We start from the raw sequence: 26,569 nt of genomic DNA on the forward strand, positions 1-26,569 counted from the left end.
TTGCTTAGTCATGCAGTTTGTTTCTCACCTTTTGCTGAATAGTCTGCTTTACAATCCAGTCTTAAACTACAATAGTACACTACACTCCAACATTTGCAACATGTTATTTTTATCCTTTTAGTCTTTTAGGGTAGCTTTGCATGAATCATAGTGCTTATTCATCCTATATTGGGGGTGTGTTTGAATACTAAGGTTTCTAAGTGAAATGGCATTGAAGTATCTGCATGGGGGCCACAATATGAGCCTTTTGAAGTCTCCAAATACTGAAGAAAGGAGCTTCAGTGCTTCCTGTCTCCCCTCCCTCAAAAGACGATAGATTTAATCATCCTTTATGAGAAGAGAGGAGGAAATGCCATCCTGTTATTCACAGCGACCGACCATCTGACCGTTCATGAAGATGATCAGGAATACTGGCAAAGAGGCGAATATCATGTAAATGTTATTATAAGTGTGTTTTTCATTTCATGCCATAATCTGCTGAAATGTTGTCAACAGCAGCCTGTTAAACTCGCAGCTGAACTCTGAAAATCACACTGCTGGAACAAAATCTGCTGCTTATCGACGAGCCGCCTCGCACGAAGCTCACAGATTTAAATAGCCGAGCTACTTTGGGCTGCTCCCTTATTCACCAGGGGTCACCGCAGCGGGTCGCTCCGCATGTTTGATTTGGCAGATTTTTACACCAGATGCCCTTCACGACACAACCACCAGGGGATTTGTGTCTCCTCCCAGAATCAAACTGGGGATCATTCGCTCGTTGTGGGGCTACCAATCAGAAGATCGGTGGATTTAGCTGTGAGTGCTCAGCTAAAGGTGCTGCATAAGTCTATTTATCACTTGTTAGGAGACCACGACACCATGATTTATATAAATTCTCCAAATCCACATGATGATCTACATTCATTGATCAAAATGCATTTAAGGTTCACTTTGCATTAGTTATCTGTTGCTGCATTGCAGCCTTTCGTGAATTAGTGTTTACTTTGGGGAAGCTGGGGTAAGTGACGCATGAGACAAAATTAGATTTATAGCTTCGCATTAAACTGAACCAAGGAGGGGTGAAGGAGTTAAACTGCGTCATCTCTAAAAGAAGGTAAAACAAGATAAATAAAATAAGATGTATTACATTATATGATGCTTTTCCTTTAAAATGTCCAGCTTTTGTAACTGATACTTTCACTGTTGGTTCCTTCATGAAACAAGGAGTCGATTCTAAGTGTGAATGTGTGATAAAGAGGGTTTTTCCTAACCCTTGATAAATTCTCCTTCACACCTTTACTTCACTGATGGCAAGGACAAGTTAGGAGAAGAAGCTGAAAATGATTGCATTAAGCCAACTTTCTTCTGATTGGTCACCTGTTAAATGGCCTGAGATGACCATGTTAGGGACGCTCTCTTTCTCTGACATCATACAGAGCCAAGAGTTGGAAAAAACATCCTGAGAATGAGTGTTTAGATCAGTGTGAAGCCTGAGCTTTTAAATCACAGAAATTATTTGCACATGAGCTGACCTCATTATTTGAAACTTTGGTCATGTTTAATATGAATATTCACCATAGTAACAGTATATAGATATATGACAGAAAAAGAGAGAAATAAAACAGACTTGATCCCCTGTAAATAGGGTTAATCAAGTTTTAAAAAAAAATTCTAAATGAAGGATGTCCCGCTTTATTTCCAGCACATCACTACATTTCCACACCAGAAAAACAATGACACACTCAACCAAACCATGCGTTACGCTACAGGTTGGGTAAATAAGAGACTGAGTGAGACTGAGAAGTAAGAGATCATCCGATCCCCGTTTTTTTAATCCAATGATTTAACTTATTATCAAATTTGAATCAGCACACAGCAGCAACAAACTGTATTTTAGCTGAAAGAGCTGTAACACACTGCCATTTGTCCTGCTGACAAAAAGTTGGTGCAATGAAATTGGATGTTTAAGTGTTTATTTTGGCAAGCACCATTCGAAATAGAGCAAATTTTGTCATGTGCTTATGTAATGTGATCAAGAATAAAATTATATACCCATGCAAAATTCCCTGTGAAATGTACATACGTATCTTTATTGCAGAAAGGTTAAAAGTGTAACTGAAATCTTACTGATTTCTTTCTTTCTTTATTTTTTTTTGTTTCTTTTTTTTCATTTTTTTTTTTTTTTACTCATTATGACTTATTGTCCTGTTGTCACCTCTGTGGAGCCCACATGTTTGTTTAGTTTCAGTTTTCGGTCTGTTTACCAGCATCGGTTTAGCCTGTAGAAATTTTTTTAAGATCATGATACATAGCTGTCTGGAAATGCTTGGCATGTATGGAGTTACATGATTTCCTCTAAAATCATACATCCGTACAAAATCAGAGTGAGTAAAAAAAAAAAAAAAACACAAGAAGAAGAAGAAGAGATACAAATCAAACCAAGAGGATTAAAAACAAAGAAAAAAATGCTTCTGTGCATCCTGATATTGAACTGGAAAAAACGTCTCATCATCTTGGATCAGGTTTGTAAAGCCTGTTCACATGTTTCACGTTTGATGTCTTTTAATGCTTTTTAATCCTGTATTTTCATCAGTTCTTTAATTATTGAAAAGGAGCATCTGGCTTTCTTTTGTTGTATGAAACAAGAGGAGAAACCCTCGTGTGTGCTGTCTGTTGATGCTCCGGGCATCACTCAGCTCCTCACGGGGCTCCTGTTACTTAGTCTTTAGTATTCAACATCAAGTCCCTCCTGTCATTTACATTGGGACACAAAAGACGGGGTCTCATCCTGTCGTGCCGCTCATACGGTGGTGACCCTCATCACCACCTCCCGGTTGGCGGCAGCGCTGATCCGCGGGTCGTTGGGCCTCAGCTGGCTCAGGATGTGCAAGATGGTGTATCCACAGTGGTGGTTCAGAATAGTTCTTAGCCTCCTGCTCGGTCGCCCGCTGCTGCTGCTGGCCAGACCGTGAGGGTTACCGCGAGAGCCTCGAGCGCCTGTCTTACTGCTCGAACTCACCGGGTCGCCCAAGTCCTTCGATTTCTCATAGTTCAGTACTTTCCACTGCTGATTGACAGCCTGCCATCGCTTGAAGATTCGATACACTGACGATCCCTCATGGATGATTAGGCCTGGGTGGGGAAGAAAGCAGAAGGTGAAGGACAGTGCATGGAGGCAGGAGATATTTCATGAAAGGTAGCCGAGAGCTGCATCGGCACCACAGGTAGAAACTTTCCATCTCATCTGTGGTTGAGAATAGACAGTTGGCAGTAATCACAGTACAGATATCTGATGCCATCTGTTCTCACTGTTGTCTTAGGCGGGCAGCTCGCAGTTACACAAGAACAATCAAGCCAGTCGCTCCAAACCTCCCCCCAAAAACAGTCTCTTGTAGTCTGCAACATCATCAAAAATTTGTTTGGCTTTTAGTGTAGTTGTTATCTCCTACCTATGCACCATCTGCCTGCTTAGTGTTGTAATTGTGCATGAACTTAAAAGCCAGAAAAATGTGAGCTGAATACAAGCTTTCATCCCCGCGCTAGTTTGTCCTTGCATAATCCAACTTATGTTTATTAATATTTTTGTCATTGCACAGTGCATCCTGTTTTTCTTTGCTCGTCTTGATGTTGCATAATGCAGCCTAAGCCTTCGATCTACATCTTTTCATGTTTTCAGCTCCTGCAGTCAACGACTCCTGTGTGACATTTTCACACCTGCACTGAGGCTGGCTCCAAAAACGGAGTCAATTCCCAACCTTGAGCTTTTCTAGGACTTACCAGATGGAGGTAGGGTATGAGAATTGGACATTAGCCAGTTTGTAACCTTTATCAACTTACCAATAATGGACTATAATGACAGAGTGCATCAGAAAGCCACTAAATCTGACCTTACACTCTTAATATTATATATTTATCTTAGTTGGACAAACTGAATATGCTCCCTCTTAATAAGGATCATTCAACCTCATCTTAATCAACCAACAATATGAAATGTTTAATCAAGCCATGGAAAATTTCACCTTCATACTATGAATATTTTCAGAGTTACAACCCCTTGAAGTATATAGGGATGGGTTGAAATTTGACACTTCTTAAATTAATTCAATTTAACAGTGTTTTTGAGCTGTCGCCGTTAATCCACACAATATTTGTAGTGCTAAAAAACACATGTAAACTCTCTTAACTACCTGAACCATTTAATAATTGGCATAAAATTCTAATTCTTTTGAAACTGGAGTGTTTATTGAACCTTCTGACAAACTTAAAAGAGGAAATTAAATGCCGCTTTGAACAGGAAAAAAAACAGGATTAAAAACTACACCGTAAAAAAAACAAATCCTAAAAAAACAGTAATATTCGGGCAGCTGGGGCGCCAAAATAATACCAGAAAATACCAGAAAATAACTTTCACATGAAAATACGGTTATTTTCAGTAATGACAATATAGTTTGTTGCCCTAATTTTACATGGGATTTTGCCTTTTTCAAGTGCTTTTGAACATTAAACTAGGAACATTGTAACGTGATTAAACAATGAAATTACCTATAAACAAGGTCAATGAATGTGGCAATATGAATAATAATACTTAAATGTACAGAAATATAAGGTTAACAGTTGGTTTAAATAATAATGGGTTGCATTCATATAGCGCTTTTTGGGACCCTCAAAGCGCTTTACAATTCCACTTTATAATTCCCCTCTGGCCATCACCAGTAGGTGGTGGTGAAGTGTCCGAGCCGGGGCTCGAACCGGCAACCTTCTGATTACAAGGCGAACTGCCAACTCTTGAGCCACGATCGCCCTACATCAGCGGTCCCCAACCCCCCGGCCTCGGCCCGGTACCGGTCCGTGAGTCATTCGGTACCAGGCCGCGAGAGTTGAGGCTCAGGTGTGAAATGTATAGTTTTCAGGGTTTTTATCGGTTTTCAGCGTTATTTTGTTATCGTTTTTATCGTTAACTCGGTTTTCCTGGGTCTTTTCACGTGTGTTATGAATAAATCTTCTTTTTTTCGGTACCGGTACTAGTTTTATTTTGTTGTTTTTATCCGCGACACCTTAAAGGCCGGTCCGTGAAAATATTGTCGGGCATAAACCGGTCCGTGGCGCAAAAAAGGTTGGGGACCGCTGACCTACATAACAACAACAATAATAATAATAATAATAATAATAATAATAATAATAATAATAATAATAATAATAATGTGATGTAAAAAAAGTTTATAAGAATAATTTTATATATTTCTCCATAACATTACATTTGAATTTAACAGTTCAATCTTTCAAATAATAACGGACAAATATTTGTGAAATTATGATACATTTGTGAATGTATTTTAACAATCTAAATATGCATATGTACAGACAAATATATTTTAAAAATGAGAAAATTATGTTTTATTACATTTACAGTGATTTTACATTAATTTACATTTTAAATGTAAAATCAGTTTATTTATGTAAATTTAATGATACTCTAGAAAAACAGTACAAAACTGTAAAATACACAGTAAAATACTTTTATATTACTTTTTTTTTTTTACAGTGTACAACGAAATAAATGTTACATCCACTCCAAGTGTCACGATCTAAATCTAAGACTACCTTAAATATTAATTTTGTTTAGCATTATTTGAGCATCGGTATCATGAATATACCATAATTTCAATAAATTTAATCTCTGTGATGAAGACATGACATGTGGGATAGGTGGCTGGCAAAATTAGAGCATGTCGAAAGTTTTTTTTTTTCTTAAATTTAACCACATTCACTGAACACTGAAATGACACTAATGTTCACATGTTCTATATAATAGTTTAGACAGATCACACAGCTTTATGTCCAGAAGGAGTTTTTCTAAATCCCTGACGGGCCTGGATCGCAGAGGGTCTCGGGGTCAGTGGACACCCTCTTTTCAATTTGTTGCTTCGCTGCCCATTTAGCCTGTAGCAATTTTCTTTATGGCTCTAATTCCCCTTTTTCTCACCTAACTAAACTTAACAGTGCACACCCACTCGCTGTGACCCTTGTGGTCACACAGAGTCCTCATCTCCTGGCTCATCTGTCGATCCTGAGATCAGCTGTGATCAGACGGCCAAGATGTCCCGAATCTGCTGAGAACAAATCAAACCTCTACAAGCACTTGCATAAGCAAGATGCTGCCATCTTTTATACACAGTCTATGATGCTGGCACAAAGCTAGCCATGAACGAGTGTTTGAAAACCTCAGAAAGACTTCCTATATGTTTGTCATGGTCGTTGTAATATTTGTTGTTTTTCTTATGTTACTTTTGCATTTTTCCATGTCATCCTGCACTCTGGGTTCACCGATCAGTGTTAGTCATTTTATTCTGGTTACTTCCTGTTGTAGGTTTTCTTTCTTTCCTCTTCCTTGTTTCTCTGCCCCTTAATTGTTCCAGTCTGTGTTTTGTTCTACTATCAGCTCTTTGTGTAAGTATATGTAGTCTTTCTTCTTTGTGAGACCATCTGTTTACCTCTCAGGTCCATCTTTCCCTGCACCTGTGCTTCCTATCTCATGCATCGACCTTCTTAGTTTGTGTTGTCGTTTTTTTGTTTTGTTTTATTTTTACTTTTTGCTTCCTAAGTCATCATTTGGGTCCTCCCATGCTCTAATCTTGACAATGTCCTTTTTAAGAGGGATTCAAGCAGTTATGTGTGCAGATTAAAATGTTGGTGTTTTATTCTTTTCTGGCAATCACACAGCTGCTGTGAAGTAACGAAAATTGATATAACGAGTAAAATAATGCATTGCATTTAAAAAAAGTAAAGAATATGTGTAATGCATGACTTTTTTGAGTAATGACCCGATTTCTTTGGTGTCATGTGTGCAGCCTCCTGCAGCTTCTTCACCTAAATAATTTCCAGTAGTGCAAACACATCTGAAGCTGACTATTTCCTGCTGTGTGCTACATGACAGAACAACTATATCACGTCCCAAACGTTCACTTATGAAAGCATCTTATGTTTGAGTGTCAGTCTTGTGTCTCTTTGTCTTTTTACCTATGCAGACGATATCCATGAAACCGTACATGCCGTAGCAGATTTGGAAGAGCAGGTCCTGACGTTGCCACTTGGCTGAGGGGCTGAGGGAGGACCAGATGAGCCAGGAAATACTGGCGATGAGGAACAGGGAACCCAGAATAATGGCTGCTATCTGCACCTTCTCAATGACGGTCAGAGAGATGGCCTGCCACTGAGGGAGAAAACACTTTAAATCAGTGGTGGGGGAAAAAAATCAGGTCATTTACAGGAACAAAAGTACCAGAGGAACAGTGTAAACATACTCCTGCACTCAGAATAAAGGCTATGGCTTTTATAACTATATGATTAACTAAATGTCAAACCTAGGTGTGAACAAAAATGATGTGAAAACATAAAAAAAACCCGATTAAAACCCACACAGAAAGTAAACTAAAACTAGCCAAAGCTAAACCCAATACAGAGACTAACTGAAGTTAGATGGCCGCTCCTCCCTGAGCCTCGTTCTGCAGGAGGTTTCTTCCTGTTAAAACAGAGTTTTTCCTTCCCACTGTCGCTAAAGCAGGTCTGTTGGGGTTTTCTTTGTATTATTGTAGAGTCTTTACATGACGATATAAAGTTCCTTGTTTTGATTTGGTGCTATATAAATAAAAGTGAATTGAACTGAATTTATATCTCTGACTCTAATAGAATAGATTTACATGATTCAAAGATCAAAATAATCCCTGTTAATCCCCCCAAATCACATTCTGTCCGAAACAGAATATGATTTATTCCCTTCCTTTCCCGTTAAGCAAACCTGCCTGTGATTGGCTGCCCCTCACAAACAAAAGGTTTGAACATTAGATGGGTGTCATGTGTGTGCTCGCAGCAGAACTGTGGAAATATGCCAACAGACCCCATTATCTGAAAAACTAATATTCACCATAGTAACAGTATATATATATTTATACAGGAATAAGGAAAAACTAAGTCAACAGGTTTTAATTAGATGTAAAACTAAATAAATAAATGAATAAAAACTATAAGGACTCGTTTAAGTTCGTCATCTATGAATTTATAAGCATTTATTTTTGTCTTCACTCCCTCTAAGTTTTACTTCACGTGTTTGCTGTCATTTTTTCACAAGTTCGGCTTTTTCTACAATCCAGAATTCTCCTTTTTCTCTTTCTGTGGTTCATCGTGTTTGTCTTCCCCTATGGCTTTTTTACTCATTTTATCGACCTTTGCTTTTCCTTTCCAAGTCTTATTTGCCCTTTTTTGCGACCGCTGCTAAGTTATTAAAGAGTTTAACTATTTTAATTTTGCCTCCTGTGTCCTGCGTTTAGGTCCTTTTCTTCGTGTGCACTTTAAATTCACGGGTTATAAGATTAACAGATTCAATAGATAGTAGAGGTTAATAAATTTAATAAAGATCACCCTCACACTAATTTAGAGTCTTGACTGGTGTGTTTATATTCCTTCTGTGGCTATACACTTTTAATAAAATAATAGTTTGCCTCCTTTTTGAAATTATATGTCCCATGGCTCCTGCAGAAGTACTTACTGCTGTTATAAGGGCTCAAAAGCGAAGAAATTATAGCTTTAAAGCTTATCTGTTAAATGGGTTGCTGGATATAAGACCTAAATGGAGGACACCAAGTATTAGGTCACAAAAAGGAAATAAAATAATAAAAGAGGAAGAAGAAGAAGAAGAAAGAACCCAGAAGACTAAACTCAACTGAGATGCAAAGAAACAAAGAAAGGACAACTCAACAGGAAGAGAGGGGAAACCAGGACTACACACACACACACACACACACACACACACACACACACACACACACACACACACACACACACACACACACACACACACACACACACACGACAAAACACAAGTGGAAACAATAAAGACAGGGCAGACCATCACAAAGGAGAAAAGCCACAGACACAGGAAGTAAATGCACAGGAGACACCCGAGGAAAAGCAATTACCAAAGCATAACAAAACAGGAAGCGGAAACAATAAAGACAAGGGAAGAAGATCAGAGGAAGACAAAAACAAGGAAACACTGGGGAAACCAAGAAAGCACGAACATGAAAAGAACGAGCAGAGGGACCAAAACAAAAAAACACAGAGCCTTAGCGTTATCACACGATTTCCCCTGTAATCTGTTTACAAAGCAGTTTAAGTCTATTAAGTCTTGTGAAGCTGAAAGTGCGACATTCCTAACATCGGAGTGTCAGAGTAAAGCAGCACAGCGTGGACATGCAAGAGTACCTGCAAGTTGTGCATACTTAGTCACACTGCACCAATCTTCTACATTACATCTCACCAGAGAGAGAAAAATCCTCACATTTGACAAGTTAACACACACACCAACACACACATGGCATCTTTTCAATAGGTTTTAGAGCGATTGGCTGCCTCTGAAAAGGAGGGCAGACGGACAGTGACGCAGAGGGAAAATGTGTCAGCACAATATGGCAAACAGTCCTCACACCACAGCGACGGCTGAGAGATTTGTTCAGGCAAAAGAGTGTTGGGTCTGCTGCAGCAGCGTTTGTATATTTTATTATGAAAGGTTAGCTGACAGCAGCAGCTCCTCTTTCCACGTCATTAAATCTTCCTGCCTCCATCGCCCATGTGTTTTAGGAGCTAGCACCTCAGAGAGGAGAGAGCATTTTGTCATCATTTCCATATTCACACGCCATCATCGTCTTGTTTATGTGGCTGTTTATCCAATACTTTGAATCTTAGTCAAAAAGCACGTTGGACAGAGCCACGCTGTGCTGGTTTGTTTGTGCAGTCACTGTGAGTCATCTGGACAGACTCACTATCAGTGTTTTAGATCAAATTGTGCAACAGTAATAATCACAGCAAGAGGTGTGAGGCTTTGTTTTTTTCCCCAGACTTCACCGTGTTTGTGCTGCAGACTCCCCTCGTGTTTACCTGCAGTGGGTTCTTGGTGCTGATGGCAAGGACCTGGTACTTGAAGTAGCAGAGCTCGCAGCTCCAGGAGCCTCTCTCGCTGATCCAGCGGATGAGGCAGGGTTGATGGGTGCAGCGCACAGAGCCGTCACAGCGGCAGGGGCTCAACAGCTCGCCCTGCAGGACACGAAGAAATAAATACATCAAAATGTTTTCTCATCTTATTCAGCACAGCTGTGTACCTATTAAAGCTATTTGAGATTATATAGAGCAAAGACGTGGAGGTGAAGCTTGGGGGAGGAGTTAAAAACAAGAAAAAAATACATTTAAAGCCAAACAAACTGCAGTGCAGCTTTGGTGCAATGAAGATTATCCAAAACTGCAAAGTGAAGAGACTTCCTTTGCCAATAACCGTAATTTTCCTCATTAATTTGCAACATTCTGCTCCTTTCTGGCTCCATACTTAAATTCTGGACTAGTGTAGCTTTGCATGATTCACTGTTCAAAGTAATCCTTATTTGTCTTACACTGGGCTTCAGCGCAGGCCCTCAGTTCACCTCGCCTCTGTCAGTGCGCCCCAGGGCAGCTGTGGCTACAATGTAGCTTGCCAGGGACTAAGTAAAGCGCTATACAAATACAGGCCATTTACCATTTACCATCTGTTTAAAACAAGCTGTGTTAGCTCCTCCTTTAAGCCAGCTTTCTTCTGACTGGCTGATCCTGCTAAACAAAAGCTTTAAACACAAAGTGGGCGGGGCTTCCATGTCTGTGATGACTCTCTTTGACATCATAGAGAGCCAAGAGTAGAAAAAACAGTCTAAAGTCTGATCTGTTTAATATGAGGATCCACCATCAAAACTATATATGCTTATAATACAGAAAAAGGACAACCATTAGAGTTCCACTTGGAATTGTTTTCCTTATAAATGCACAAGTTACACTCAAATAAATAAATAAATAAATAAATAAATAAATAAAATTGTCTCTCAACTTCCTTACTTTAATCTCAGGGTTGCCCAGTTTTTATGAATTCATAAATTCATGACTTCAAAGTTGGAAACCTTCACAGTGAGTTGTTTGGATAATATGCTTTGAATATTTTTATTTTTATCTACAACAGATAAACTATAAATAAATGTAAATTTTCTACACTTAAAACATTTAAGCACATTAATATTAACAGTGCTCTCTAGAATACATGTATGCCACAAACACTGTATAAAGTATTTCTTATCGTTTATTTTAGAAACGTGCACGTTAGAAGTGAAACTGAAAAACGAATAGCAAACAATTACTCATCCTTTCAATCAAATATTCAAATATTCCGGTCACACAGCGAGCGCTACAGATTGCTGGAGCCCACACAAAACAGTCTGGACTTTAAAAAAATAATAATTCTAATGTTTGTGGTTATTGTTTGGACGGAGGAGGATTTCGCACATTGACTCATATGTTGTGGTGCAGAAGAGATGATTGGTATGTCGTCAACAATATTAAATATAAAAGTTCAAACAAAGAAAATGGCAACAAAGAAACACTTTTTTCAAACTTGCTTTGCTGTGATTTCGGAAAAGCTGAGTGACATTTCAACTCAAGTTGAAGTTTTTATATAGTTATAAATAGATAAACATTTAAATTACATAAAGAGACTGTATTTGAACAGGTCCACAGTATAATTAAGGAAAAAATGTACCATTCTCTCTGAATTGTTGATCGTCACTCCTAAAGTTGTACATTACCTGTTTTAGCTTTGTGTTTATGAATGAATTAATACATTTCAATGAATATATATATATATATACACATATATAACATTTAAAGTGCCAACAAGGTTTTATGTGTGTGTAGTTGGATGAACTGTTCATGTGTAAGTTAAAAACACCAAACCATCAGTTTGTGATTATTATTCATCCCATCAGCTAATTTTTGGTTTGTTTGAAGGGAAAATTAAAATCTTGATAGAGTGACATGAATCATCTCCGTATAAAATGAAAACGTGTCTTTATGACTCATGTCACACATGAAAGCCGAGGACGGTTTTAGCTTTCTATATCAGGGTGGGCTTTTAGGAATAACAGTCAGGAAACAAAGAAGGCGTGCATAGCCCAGAGCTACGTAGGCCACATGCTAGAAACCCCCCCCTCCACACACAAACACTTCACTGAACTAATCTATTCAACACAAATTAACCGTTTGTCCCAATCGATACACAAGTCGGATGAGGTTACATGGTTGTGTGATGTTTTTATAAGGATTTGGAGTGATTGTGTCCAGTCTGAACCATCTGTGCAAACAAGCCAACAAGAACAAGACTGTAGATGCAAGTGGTGGAAATGAGTTTCCTCTGAAGGGTGTCTGGGCTAAGCCTTAGAGACAGAGTGAGGATCTCGGCCATTTGGGAGGGACTCATTGTTGAGCTGCTACTCCTTCACATCAAAAGGAGCCAGCTGAGATGGTTTGGGCATCTGATTAGGATGCCTCTTGGGCACCTCCCAGGCGAGGTGTTTTGTGCCTCGAGGCAGACCCAGGACATGATGGAGAGATTATATCTCTCGGCTGGTTTGGGAATGCCTGACTGTCCTCTTAGAAGAGCTGGAGGTGGTGGTTGCAGGGGGGGAGGTCGGGGCATCTCTGCTCAGACAGCTGCCCTGCAACTCAGAACCGTATAAGCAGCAGAAAATGGATGAATGAATGATTTTTCTATGTAAGGAACTCATTAGCAATGCAAAGTCCAAAGAACATAAACAGTACAGAAGATCTGAAAAGTGATGCAACCAGAGAATGTAAACAGCACTCTTTGACATTGGTGCAACATATTAAATTCACATAAATTGTCTTTTCAAACAGGTCAGGATAACTCACTCCTCTTAAGCTGAGGTTACATAATTTATTTTTTTTATTTTTTTTTGACGATGACTTTGCCTGAAGTCTGACCAGCCACCACAAGCGACAGTGACGCCAGTTCAAGGTCTAAACATGTACTCACTGCTATTATTCCACCAGAACCATTTCTCATGTTTTAACAGCATGACCCAACATTTAACTGCCAGTTTGGTCAACAGTGATGCAAAAAATAAACATTATCTGTTTAGATAAACAAATTTCATCATTAATTATATTACTAAGAACAGACAAAGGTGCCTCTGTTGTACATCTTTCTCCACAGAGGTATGAAGAGCGATGAGAATATAGAGGCTGCTTGTCTCAGGTTTATTAGTGGTAAACTTTACTGCTGATAGAACAGAAGAGACCATTGTAACCCAGACTCAAAATAAGTGCACCTTTGTTTTCCAGAGTGCCGTGCTTCTAACTTCAGTTTACTATATTATTTTCTTTTAAAAAAGGTGGGTAAGAAAAGCAAACTTGGAAAGAGTAGCGTGCACGTTGTTATCTTTATTATAGTGAATGAATGATGAATCACCCTCCTGCATGAATCATACATCAATAACAGCCCGATTTTATGCATGAACCATGATGATAAAGATACAGAAAATGAAGTGCACCGCAAAAATAGCATATTGTGAGCGTTTTACATGCCCACCACCCCACCAGTACAAAGGAAAAAAGCATAAATGTTTTCAGAGGTTTCTGTTTAACAGGAGCAAAGTACAGTCATTTATTTTCTTCTTTTTAAATATAGTAAATATAAAATAAATGAAAAAGGTGAATCATGCAAAGCTCCCTTACTGGAGATCAAGAATGAAAATATGAATTTGGAAATGTGCAAAATAGTTTCTCTTTTATAAATAAGAGCAAGCAGTTCCTTGGCTTCTGTAGTTCAGGAGTGTTAATAGTCATTCTTAAGATTAAGTTGTTATTTTCTGAAACTGTAGATTATTTCGTTGAAAAAATTCAAACTGTGTGTTGGTCTCAGGTGTAGGCAGGATGTGAAACAACCAGTAGAAACGTTAAGTGAAACTAAAATGAAAAAATGTGATCTTGTTAAGCGAACAGAAATTTTCTGGAGTGATTATGCTGATATTTAAAATATCTGCTGAAAATGCTGAAAATTCTGGGGTGTGAGGTTCTTTTTGGGAGAGAAAAGTTTAAGGATGTCCTAGATTGATATCAAACACCCCTAGTGAGACATTACCACAGTTTCTAAATAGTTCTGACACATTGATGAGCTCTTGAGAGGATACATCTTTCTAGCCTTTAAGCTTTGCACTTAAGGCCACATATGGGGAACTACTTCTCCACAAGGTCTCAGTTAAAATTGTTATTTCAACACGTTTTCATTACAGGCGTTCTTCGGCACCAATGCCTCAGGTTTAGGCACTAAAATGTACTTGTTAGATTTATGGAAAATTGTGTTATTTAGATATAAATGTTCCTCTACACAGCTTTAACCCTGCACATGAACTGTCGAAAGGCATTTGTCAGGTTAACTAGTACATGCCCAAGCTACAGTTTGTTACGCCTGTTTGTGCAGTTGGTTGTGAAATTAAGATCTTAACATGGTTGCATGAGGGGGTGTAGGTTCATAAAGGCAAAAAACAGGTCATTCTAGCCTGCAGCTAGGCAGCTGGCTGGCTGATTGCATCATAATTTATCATGTATGCTGTAACTGAAGGTTTTTGAAAATAAAATATACGTTACTGTAATGGAACGAAACTATTCTTTTATAAAGTGCTAAATAAATGCTCAAAACAGATCATTTTAGCCTGTGGATAGGTGGTTGCCAGGCAACCTCATGGTGTCAAAATCAAGATCAGGAGAAGTTTTAGGGACATAAGCTGGATGCCCAAATCCTGGTTTTGTGGGAGGAGCAACCAACTAACCAACCAACTAACCAAGAAAATACACAGACGACCAGTCCCCGCCTCTTACTCACTGACGGCTACGATAGGCTCCACCCTAACCTGAATTTTAGATGGGTGTTTTGCGCAACCAGCAGTCCAAACCTCAACATATTTTTAAAAAATTGTTGAAAGAGAACTCACGTTTTTTTTTTTTTGTTTTTTTTTTCAAATCTGGAATCTGTTAGATTTTTTTCCAAACACATTTCCTTAAAATATGTTAGCACCATCTTCCTGGAAAACAAGGTGATCAAAAAGGTTTGGCGACTTTTTTGTAGGGGATGTTTGTCTAACCAGAAGTCAGTCCTTACAGTTATTTCTTTTCAGCTGTGCGTTATTTGTTGTTGCATTTATTGAATTGAGTTTGTCTCTGTTTGTCCTTTTTTCCCTTTTTGAGAATGCATATCGCTGTTTGTTGAACATAAGGAGCAATATGTTGCTTTTCTTTTCATCCCAGTGTTTTTATTTTTGGTTTTGTAGCCATTGTGTAAAATAAAAAAATATGTGATTTAAAAATGGACTTAGTTACACCATACCATTTCTTTTCTCTCTGCTGTGCACATTTTCATTTATGCCCACCACAAAAGCAAGATTTCAGCATGTAATGAAACAACTTACTTATGAAGCAAGAAATTCACTGAGCGCTCAGCTTTTTCTCTTTTTCCTCTAAATTAAAAGGGGACCTTAATAAACTCTCCTTCCCTTTCATGCAAATTAAATGTTGTGTTTCAGCAGGGGGATTTGAAATAAAGCCTCCTGGTGAGTGAAAGCAGACTTCCTCCAAAGCCACAGTTTATTTCAAACCATTGGAAGGCTGAAATAAAATAAAATAATAATAATAATAATTCCCCCCAAAAGTCACACTCTTCTCCTGTCAGCAAAAATAAAACTGACACTTTTCTGCCCATCCCTTCACCTCCTAATGATATTCATAGAGTCCATAAGATGCAGGCTTGAGTGGCTTATGGACCAACTGTCTCTTCAGCACCGCAGCAGCACCTGAAGCCTGTTGGCATGCTCATCACATTAAGGATGAGCGCGTTCAGGCTGTCACCACCGTTCATCATCAAACATCCATTTTGTCAGGCAACTCAGCATTCAATGGCACGTTTTCATGTAGCCCGTGTGCCTCGACTGAAGGAAAGGCAGCAGAGATGGAGATGGTGAGGGGGGAGTATCACTGTGAATCATTAGTAAATCAATGAATGGGCACAGCTTGATCCGGGGCCCAGTTGGTGAAGGGCCATGTTAGCACTCTGCAACAGCAGCGGGGAGCGGTGAGGCTTCAAGGGCAGCCAGGTGAAGGAGAGAGGAGCCACTGAAGCCTGATGCCGATTCACAAAATCTCTGAGTTTAACCTCACAACAAACTACACCTCAGAGTGAACACAAACAAAGCCGGAAAACACCAAACACACCAACAGTCAGATCGATGGACCGAAATATAAGACATGGGCTCATCTACTCTTGGCTCTGTATGACAGAATATCAGAGCGCAGATAGTTCTAAAGGTAAACAACAAAAAACACCTAAGCTAAAAAAGCGCTAAAACCTTTCAAAATTAACTGAAACTCTCGATGGCATGTGAAGAAACATCAACTGTGGCGCTTTGGCCAAGAATGGAGCGATATCAACTGAAGCTGAGGTAATGCTGGGCTGTACTCTAACTTAATACCACCTTGTACCACTAGATGGTGGAGTGTCCAATCTGTTGCAAGTCCAACATGACACACCCCAACATTACCATCGCATTCAGATGGCTCATTATCACAGCCCGAAGATCAGAGTAGCTACTTTTAGGCCCTCTCAGAAAGACTGGCCAGAGTGGGAAGTGATATTCCCAGTTGGGAAGTGGAAAAGTGTTGGCTCACTTCCGAAGAAGTCAAAACAAGATGTTTTTTTCAACAAAGTTTTCTGTACGGTAGTAAAAACCAGCACAATCACGCACTTATGCCTTCAACCCAGCTGTGGCAACAGCAGTACAACACTTGAGGTCACACAAATCAAGACATGCAAGACCAACACAAATGGCAGCTTGCAACAGTGGATGTGGCTTCAATTTGCTGTCAGTAGTGTCATACGGTGCTGTTTGCGAGGTATAATATGGCCTTTTAACAGGAACTGAACCAACAATCTTTAAATTGCCAAGGAAATATATAAACCACTACTCTAAGAAGCCATCAACCACCAGAATTTCAGACAAGACAAAAGCTGTCTGGTGTAAAACAATGATACTGAAACTTGCTGGTAAATTGCTGCCACCTTGTGGAGAAAGTTTGCATTGAATCCTAAAGAGGGTTTTTGCAAAAATAGCCTTTATTGCAGTCAAAATTCTGGCTATTTATACAGAAGCTGTTCAAATCTTCTGTTAACGAACCAATCAAAAGAAAGCTGGCCTAAAGAGGGAGGAGCTAAAACTGATTGTATAAGACAGAGGATTAACTGAGTCACCAAGACCCAACATAAGATAAACAAGGATTATTTTCAACTGTGAATCATGCACAAGCTACTTTAGCCTAATACGGAGCTGGAAATTAATATAATAAGCATCCTTCAAGCTAACAGTTTTATCTCCTGATTAAATACGACTACATTCAGAGGGTGGGTGGGGCTCCACATTTTGTTAAGGAACATCAATAACTCCTATTAAAACCAAAGTGAGAGATATCAAATGGAATTTAATGTGTTAACTAGTACAGTTTTGACTTATATGTAAATTTTGTCTTTCTCTTACTTCAAAGCTTAGTGCGTCACTAAGCTAAGCTAAAGCAAGCTAATCATTCATGGTAGGCTATCACTGATTTTACTGAGTGCAACTATCTCCTAATTTTTTATTTGATGAGTTGTTTGGACAGGATTGTGTATCTGTATCAAGTTAAAACTGAAATCAATTAATATTTTCATTTAAAAAATTGAATTACAATTAAACGTTTTGAGCTGAAATGTGCCCTTGGCTGAAGGTTCAAACACTTAACACAGGTCGAAAACATGACCTGAGACCCAAGAGAACACAAACAAGATAGATGATATTTCAGCCACATGTACAAACACTACGAGTGAGACGCTACACTGCAAAACAGAGCCTCATAACATTTTGAATTATGAGATCACAACTAAGTGAGAATCCATCTTTCTTGGCTTCAGGCTTTACACTTACAGACAAACTACAACAGGTTTGGCCCAGTGAGTACTGGTCAGTAAGGCCCAGTAGAAATGTCTTTTCAATGTATTCTCATCCCAGGTATCCTTTGGCATCAGTGCCTGAAAGTTTAGACAGTGAAATTTACCTGGATTGATTTTTTTCCCCCTAAAAATCAAACTCAAACTTTAAACCCTACAAACTGAAAAAAAGAAGTTAGATCATGTTGATATAAAATCCTTGGATTTAAAACTGGAGGCAAAGCTGTAACACCCTATGAGACACCACAGTGGTAACATTTGATGTCTTGCAACATACTTCTGCATTTTCAGCTCTTTCATGTTAACGACTGTTCACGGGAACTGGTAGGAAGCACAAAAAACAAAAAACAGTCGGGTATTGATGAGGAATTTGAATTTCTGGCACCTAGATGACAGAATTTGTGTTTTTTTTCTCTGGAAAAAATTATTTTTTCTAAAATAATTTCACTCACTAACCTAATAAAGTAGTATTTAGTCATTTTTTCTTTCTTTTTTGTGCTGCCCATAAAGAAGGTTCATTTTTGTGTGTAAACTTAATAAAAATCTTTCATTTCCAAACGGTGACTCAGAAACATGAATCTGTTCACAGACTTGGCAGAGTACTACCTGTTTCATCACTACAGGTTTTATGCACCAGAGAGCTGCGCTTATACAAATAACACTTCATTTTTTTTTTTATTTCTGTTCGTCTGCACTCTGTCGTTTCCCCATCTGGCTCGTTTGACCTTCCCACTTATAATAAAAGTGTCCCGCTGCATAAAGATTGAGTTCGGCAGATGAGCCACATGCCACTCATAAACTTTAAAATAACTTGGCTGCTGACATTATAAAGATAACACAGAGAAGGTCAGAAATATACAAGGAGCTAAATAAAAGAAAAACAATATGAAAGCAAACATTTGTAAAATGTCAAAGCCGTCGTTGAGTCTCTGTGTGTCTGCGCTACGAGGCCGGACGGAGAAAGTTAATGTCATGATCAACTAGAGCAAACTAAAAACAAAGACCTTTAAAAGCTCTGATTATCATTTCAGACCTTTCCCTCAGGGATGTTTTAGCAGAAACTGCGATACAGGTAATGATCGCAACTTTTGCCTAAAGGAGAAAGTGACTCGTTTTATGAGGCCCCTCAAACACTGAAGAATCAGAAACCATACTTTTTAATCAAAGGCTGGTGTTGTTTGCATTCACCTGAAGTGTCACCTGAATTCAGCCCAAAATCAGGTTCAACACTCAAACTCGCTTGATGTTCGCAAATATTGCCAAGGCTCAGAGGACATAGATGAGTGAATTTAGTTTGGAGAAACCAAAGTGAGTCTAATAATGAATGAACACATAATTGATTTTAAGGGGAATAAACAACTGCATGTAAAAACAAAAACATCCAAATAAAATCACTATAATTGGTTCCAGGGTCATCACAGATAATGTCACTAATAATAAGCTGTTAAGGTTGTTTAATGAGATATGTTTTTACATTAATAGTTTTGTACTGAACACCCTGTTTTATTTGGAAAAGCCTGCTTTCTATTTGAAGGATATTTTTGCTTTTGTGAGTCAGCCCCCTGCACCTGAAGGCAGCACACAGTGTAAAAAACACCGAACGAGACATAAAAGGTCACATCTGGACCAGCAGGATGAACTCGCACCAAAATAAATAAACAGAACATGTAGTGATAGACTATGCTTGAGCACACAAAGACGCCGACTCTAAAGCACTGCCATGTGCTGTCATAGTCAAAAGAACCAAGGCACTAACACCTGTCTGTGGCACTGAATCCGTGACATAAATAATTAGAAATGGATCCCAAAATATGTTGTTTCTTTTTAAAAATACAAAGCTCGGTATTATTTCAAACACGTAGGCGCTGCAGTTTTACGTAAAACTTACGTCAACAGTAAGAAATAATCAGTTTCTTAGGGACTATTTCAGTAGTGGATTAATACAAATTAGGTGCTCTAGCGAGTATTTAGGACAGGAGGTGTGTGTGGCACTGATTCAGAATAAACTGTGTGTTCATGGTAATAAGGGAACATGCCACCCACTATAACAGTGTGGCTCATGAACTCCTTCACTGAAAATTTGCCAGATTTATGTTTTTAAAGGATCAAACGTGACAACCTGTCCACACCTGATATGAAAAGCGCCATATCTCACGATTCAAACAGCTTAAACCGCTTTAAGATGACGACACCAGAGCAGCTATCGCTTCTTATTTTGTTGCGAGAATGTGCACCCAATAAAACGGCACTTTATTGCCTTTTCTGTCATCTGTAAAAGAAAAAGACACGCTGAATCGTATCGTGCTGCGCAACAGCCTCCAACAAATAAATAGTTTAAGAAAAATTCATTTTAAGGGGTAAAAAGGTCATTTACCACCAAAATTTTACATTTAAATGTTTCCCCTCTGTTAGTGCTGTTTGTGCATCTCTTTTATTTTGGTGGGACTTGCTCAGTTTTGCAGATGCTGGTGTAGATGTCTATTCTTTTTTATTGTAATGAAGCTACTGGCTCTTGGCTTGTGGTGCTCAAAGTGCTGCTACTATTACTAATAATGCTACTACAACTAATAATAATAAAAACGGGAAAACGCAGCACTAATGTCTTTTTCCAGAAAGCACAACCCCGTTACTCAAAACAGTCCACAAACCTACTATTTTCCGTCTGCTGAACTAGATACCTGTCTTTTTTCAATATAATGGAACTAAATGGCACTCGCATTGTGCTGCTCAAAGCATGGAAAATGAAAAAATTACAAAATAAAAATGAAAAACTCAGCTGTAATGTCTCTAAGGTCCCCGGTATTAAAAAACAAAAATCCACAAACCTCGTTCTGTTCGGTTTTATGTATGTTTCTACAGATCTACACCCACCAAGCAGACTGAATCTTCCATCTACCTGCGACGAGAGGGTCGTGCATGTGCGGGACAGGATATAAATATTAATGGCGGCCCCCCTCACCTTAGCCAGCTGTCCACTTCCTCTGGTATGTAGAAAATAGTTCAGACGAGCAGTGACAGCAAATAAAATGCCCATAAATGTAAATAAATGACAGCAAAGAACTGAATTAAATGGCAAGACTACAAATTATTGCCAAAAAGAGGTGTAAGCTTAAGCTTTAGCATATTACACCTCCCTGTTTTTACACAGCATATTCTAAACTACACTTGACTAGGATGTTTTTTTAAAAGAGGCACAGAAGCACAGATTTTCAAATACATGTTTTTAGCCCTTGAGCATCACAAGGCCAGTGCCATTTAGTACATTTATAATAAAGACTAAGGCAGATATCTCTACAGCTGATATCTCCAAAACTGGGCAACCTACACCAAAATAAATGAGATGGATAAACATCACTGAAGGCCAGAGGGGACATGTGTACATTTAATTTGGGGCATGAACTGTTCTTTTAAAGTGCAACCTAGATTTAGATTAATGTGGCAATCCATCCATCCATCCATTCATCCATCCACCCAGAACATCCATCCATCCATCCATCCATCCATCCATCCATCCATCCATCCATCCATCCATCCATCCATCCATCCATCCACCCACCCAGAACTAAGACATTAATCTGTCATTGACTTTAAGGTGGATAATGCTCAATTATAGCTCCATAAGCATTACGTTTAGGGTAGCTTTGCATGATTCACAGTTCAGAATAATCCTTATTTATCTCATACTGGACCTCAGTACAGCCTCTTCCCTCGTAGCCCACAGTGGGCAGGCCACAGAAGACCCATGCTGTGGGCCCTGTGTGGGTACACCCACTCTGGGTCTGTGTGGGGTAAGTGTGGGTTTAACTCTGCCTGCACAACCACCCAGTTCACCCACTGTGGGCCCCACACAAGCATGTTTCCTGGGACGTGATGTCTTTAAGGTCCTCTTCCTTTAAGCCAGCCTTCTTCTGATTGACTGCCCAAGTTCAGGTTCATATTAGCAATATTGCTCACATCACAGAGAGTGAAAAGTAGAAACAAACTGTGTGAATTGAGTATAAGCAGCCGCATACGCCTGATGGAAAATGAGGAAATGTGTGATAGTTTATTTATAATATTAACCTCGACCACAGCCTTTCTCTTCCAAAAACCAGGTCATCTTTGTGCCTAAACGTAACCGAACCACAACAGCGGACAGATTACCTCCTGCCAAAGTAGGAGTCAGATGAGACGTGTGTCTGGAGAGCATTTTTGGACTTCATTTGTCATTAACTTTGAACATTTATGATTTTAATGAGCAACAGCGGCGCTCTAGAGTGCAAAACATTTAAGAAAAACAGACAATGATTTTAATTCAGATGAGCTGATTGTTTTTGTTTTCATGGGATTTGTTAACACTAATACTTAGCTAGATTTACCCTCATAACAACAAGAGGGCCAACAAACATAAAGGCAGCCTGCTACACACACAAATACACCCACACAAACACACACTCCTCCTGCTCGGATGAGCTGTCATGCATTTGTACCTCGAGGCCACTTCACAGAGCACGAAGGTGTTAATTTGGTGTGTCACTTCATGACTAAGAAAATGGTCTTCCTCCTCAGCTGCAACCTTTAGACAAAAAAATTTAGGTGTGGAAGTACCCCCTCACCCCCACCACGAGCTCCTGACTGAGTGTGCCTGTGGAAACACGCCGCCGAGCACTACCAGAGTAAAGGGCAGGCCGGGGTGATTACCAACACCCATCTCCACCACCTCCTCTTACACCAACAAGCCAGTAATTCCCTGCAAGCCCTTTTGCGACGACTTTTGTGAATCCAGACTGCGTTAAGTGGAATCAGTGGCTGAGCGACTGTACCGCGGCGCCCGCTGACGCCTTTGACAGACAGTTAATAAGGATTCGTGCTCAATGCAACCCACAGAGGAAGGTGATTATGTCTGTAGGTAATTGGCCCGCTGACAGCGACATGATCCCCGGCCCCTGTTGTGACCTGCTTGAATAATGAAATAACAATGAAATGGCAAATGTGAGCTTCCCCCCCACACACGCCTTGGACCCATGGAGGTATGAGGCACTTTCCCTTTGAGTAGAAAGCTGAGTGCTGTGGAGGCAAAATAAAAGCAAATATGAGCATGAGGAGCTGATGTAGTAGTGTAGTTCAGGGTTTTCCCTCAGTGCTTTGTTTGCTTGCTCTTTGTCTGGAGCTAAAAGAGGCAGCTCAGAGCCATGCTGCACGATGAGTCACCTTGCCGGAGAGCCCAGAGCCCAAAACATGAACCTTTTATTAAAGGAAGATGTTTGAGTGGGCAAGACAACAACCTGGGGTCGATCCCTGTCTGTAACATCAAATTGCCTTGTATCCAAAACAAGGCTGAAGTGATTTATACTCAGTCCTGTGGCTCTCACAATACAAACTCTCAGGCAGATGTCATAAATTAGCACATGGGCTGTAATAACACTATACGCCTATCTTAGGGAAGTGACTAAATGGTAATATCCATCTGTGCTCCTAAAGGATTTACAGGGTTTCTAATTATCTCAGGCTTCGGGACTACCTGCTGATCCAGCCGGCACAGGTTTCCACACATCTGGTGAGACCAACATTTGGCCACAGACCAAAGCTACGCACTACTTATTGTTTTGTTTGGGCTCAAGAACTGGAAAGTAGGAGGAGAAAAATAGAAGCAATAATAGAAAACGTGTGACAAATTCATCACAGCCGACATCATTGTCTGACCAGGAACTGTGATCATCACACGATCAATAGTTGATCATCGTGTTCTGTGACACATGCGGACGGGGGACAGTTGATTTACATTTACAAAATGATTGTGACTCATGCATATTCAGTGCCTCTCACTCTGTTTGTCATCCTGCAGGCCTAATTGGCTAACTTTCTTTGTTTCTATGCTGGCCGGATTTCAGATGTGTGGGAACTGCTGCCTTTCTGATTAGCTTACTTATGAAAACAGTGTTATTTAGATAACCAGATCACTGAGCAATCATCAAGGGGGGGGGGGGGGGGGGGAAGATGATTGCATGCCCACAGGTGAGAAGAAGGACAATAGTCGCCTCTAATTTGAAGCTGGGAGGACTGACAGCGTGCTTGGATGCACAGACTGTAAAAATGTCTTGAGGCGAATTTGGGATTTTTAGGCTATAAAAATCAAACTTAAAAAAAAAAAAAGATTTGGCCTCATCTTAGATTATCTTTTTCCAAAGGATGTATCGGAGGGGAAGGTGGGTGGGAGAGATACAAATGTAGGACAGGATGGTAATATATATATATATATATATACAAATACCAAAATGGCAGATTACACTTGATAAAAAAGGAGCAACTTCCTAAATCCCCTCCTGATCTGGAACAATTCATGCATGGTGAAATAGCTCTCCACAGCCCCACAAAGGCTCATTCACAGCAGTGTGAAATGTGAAACAAACACGCTGCCTGCCCGCCCGCCGTCCACGTAGGACGTGGCATCAGCATCAGGAACCTCACTCTGTTTTGTTTTTTTTGTTTTTTTTGCTACCTGCTCTGGGCCTTGGAAGCAGATCCGGCACTGGGGGGTCCGCAGGCTGCTGGCGGTGCTGGCCAGGGACACGGCGTCCAGGCCCACTTGCAGCTTGGGCTCCTTCTCCTCAAACGCCAGGCTCCGGGGCCGCGGGTCGCTGCCGTAGTACTCCTCCTCGTCGTCCCGGGAATGGCAGTCGACGAAAGGCGGCCAGCCGCAGCCGCCCATCCCCAGACCTCGCATAGTGGTGTTGGTGTTGGTGTTGGACCGTCTATCTGTGTCTGAGCTGGACTGTCTTGAATCGGATCGCATAAACACCAGGACTTTCAGTTCATTAAAAAACATGCGGATTCGATACTTGAACATGTTTGGCCACATAAAGAATCCGAAATAAATAAATTAAGTGTTTTTATCTCCCCTCCTCTCCCTCTGTTATTGTTATTATTATTACTATTATTATTCATACATCCGATATGTTCATGGCTACTGTAGTATGTTCTACGATGCCACAACTGCTAATTGGAAAATCCAGAGAGGAGATAAAGGCTCTCGCCCCACTGATGGCATGTGTGTCTAAGCCAATGCGGACGAAAGATTTTCCCTTTCAGCTGGCCGACACACTCTTTCAATATTCATTACTCAAACAACTCAGCAAACGCCGTCTATCTGCGTCTTCCACCGCACCCCAGAAAACATTACAACTTGCACGGGTTTTGATTTCCACGGTCCATTTTCCTGCGCTCTCAAATACACCGTTTGTTATTGTTGTTGTTGTTTCGCTTTGTTTGGTTTTGTTTTCCACACGCACCGAGGCTCGCGGCAAAGAAAGAAAGAACGAAAGAAAGAAAGAAAGAAAAAAACAGCCTACATGTTTTTTGCTACCCGAAGCAGAAGACCGCGAGAGAGTGGACGAGTGGAGGAGAGAGCAACACAGAGCCAGGAAATAGAAGATGGGATGTAAAATACAACGACATGCCATCCACACAGCCACATCTGAGACTCTTGTCAAGAATCATAATCCAATAAAAATAGAAAAGAAGAAAAATTAGGGTGCGGAAGATGAAATGGAAGTTTGATCTGGATGTGATTATAATGTCTTTTTTTGTCCCTCTCACTGTAGCATCCCAAGCGTCAGATCATGGTCCCCCCTTTTTTCTCCCTTTTCTCTCTATTTCATCTCCTTTTTGTAAAACCCCGGCTTGATCCACGAAGAATCCGTGCCATTCACCCCGACAATCCACGTCGACATCAAAAACACAATCCTGTGCATTTGCATTTCTTCTTTCCGTCTCTCTTTCCCCTCTCTCTCTCAGCAGCCTAGCTGGAAACACGGCAGCACAAAAACACCCGAAAGCCCCGTGCTTCCCATCTTCGCTCGATGTCCATCAGCATTTCATTGCAAGCCGAGAACACGGGAGGCAACGCTGAAATGCCAGAGAGAGGCAGAATAATAAAGGCACCCTGCGATTTTTCTAATTAGAGAGAGACGGGGAAGACGCGTAAAGATGTCTTCGTTTCCGACAGCAATTACACGGCAGTAATGGCATTGATTATTGGATCAGATAGATGGTGGTGATGATACTGCTGGCGCTGATTTTCCTCCTCGAAATGGTCGGCTTGGAGATTGAACCAACGCAGCAGCTACTTCCGGAACAGGGAGAGAGGCGGAAAAAAAATAAAAGACTGTCATCCCGTAAACACGTCGCTGCTTTTCCTCCAGCCATCCGTCCGTTTCCCGATGGTTGAAACGCCTATCCCCGTGCTCCCAGCGGCTGGGCAGGGAAGGAGCTCTGGCTGCTTTATTATTGACCAGGCGCCGCTGTCCAGGGTGCTGATCTCCCTCTGCTGACGTGTGCGCTGCGGCCACATGCGCCGGGAGCCCGCGAAGTACAAACCCGCACCAGGACCCCTCTGCTGGGGACACCGGACTAAAACTCTAGCAAAGGTTAACCCTACAAGTTCCGAGGAAGCTTTTTAAATAAGCAGATTGGAAGAAAAACTCAGTTTAAAGGAGGTGCAGGATGTAACGAAGGTGTTTCGTTACTTGTTTAGAGTAATTTGTATCTTTGTTTTAGGTAACCCTAACCCCAGTGGACACTTTTCCGGACATATTTGCACTCTGCATTTTTAAGAAAACATTTACACATTAAGAAGCATGTTTTCAAATATTTATTGATTATGTATTGATCTGTGTAATTCCTTCTGTCAGGCACTTGAGCAGCTACAGGTGGACAGATGCTGTA

General features: G+C 40.2%; 1 protein-coding gene across 1 annotated transcript; it reads right to left on the reverse strand.

Annotated features, from left to right (window-relative positions):
* Positions 1–1,590: 1,590 nt before the first annotated feature.
* Positions 1,591–26,087, reverse strand: marchf9 (membrane-associated ring finger (C3HC4) 9). Its single transcript, XM_085393752.1, has 4 exons — positions 24,345–26,087; positions 9,910–10,065; positions 6,997–7,189; positions 1,591–3,111 (listed from the first exon to the last, which is right to left on the reverse strand). The coding sequence occupies exons 1-4, from the start codon at positions 24,702–24,704 to the stop codon at positions 2,780–2,782; spliced, it is 1,041 nt and encodes a 346-aa protein (XP_085249878.1). The 5' UTR covers positions 24,705–26,087; the 3' UTR covers positions 1,591–2,779.
* Positions 26,088–26,569: the final 482 nt, after the last annotated feature.

This window comes from Rhamphochromis longiceps, linkage group LG20, assembly GCF_057381845.1.
Source record: "Rhamphochromis longiceps isolate RC_006_pf linkage group LG20, R_longiceps_female_GT1.1, whole genome shotgun sequence".
Classification (NCBI taxonomy): domain Eukaryota; kingdom Metazoa; phylum Chordata; class Actinopteri; order Cichliformes; family Cichlidae; genus Rhamphochromis; species Rhamphochromis longiceps.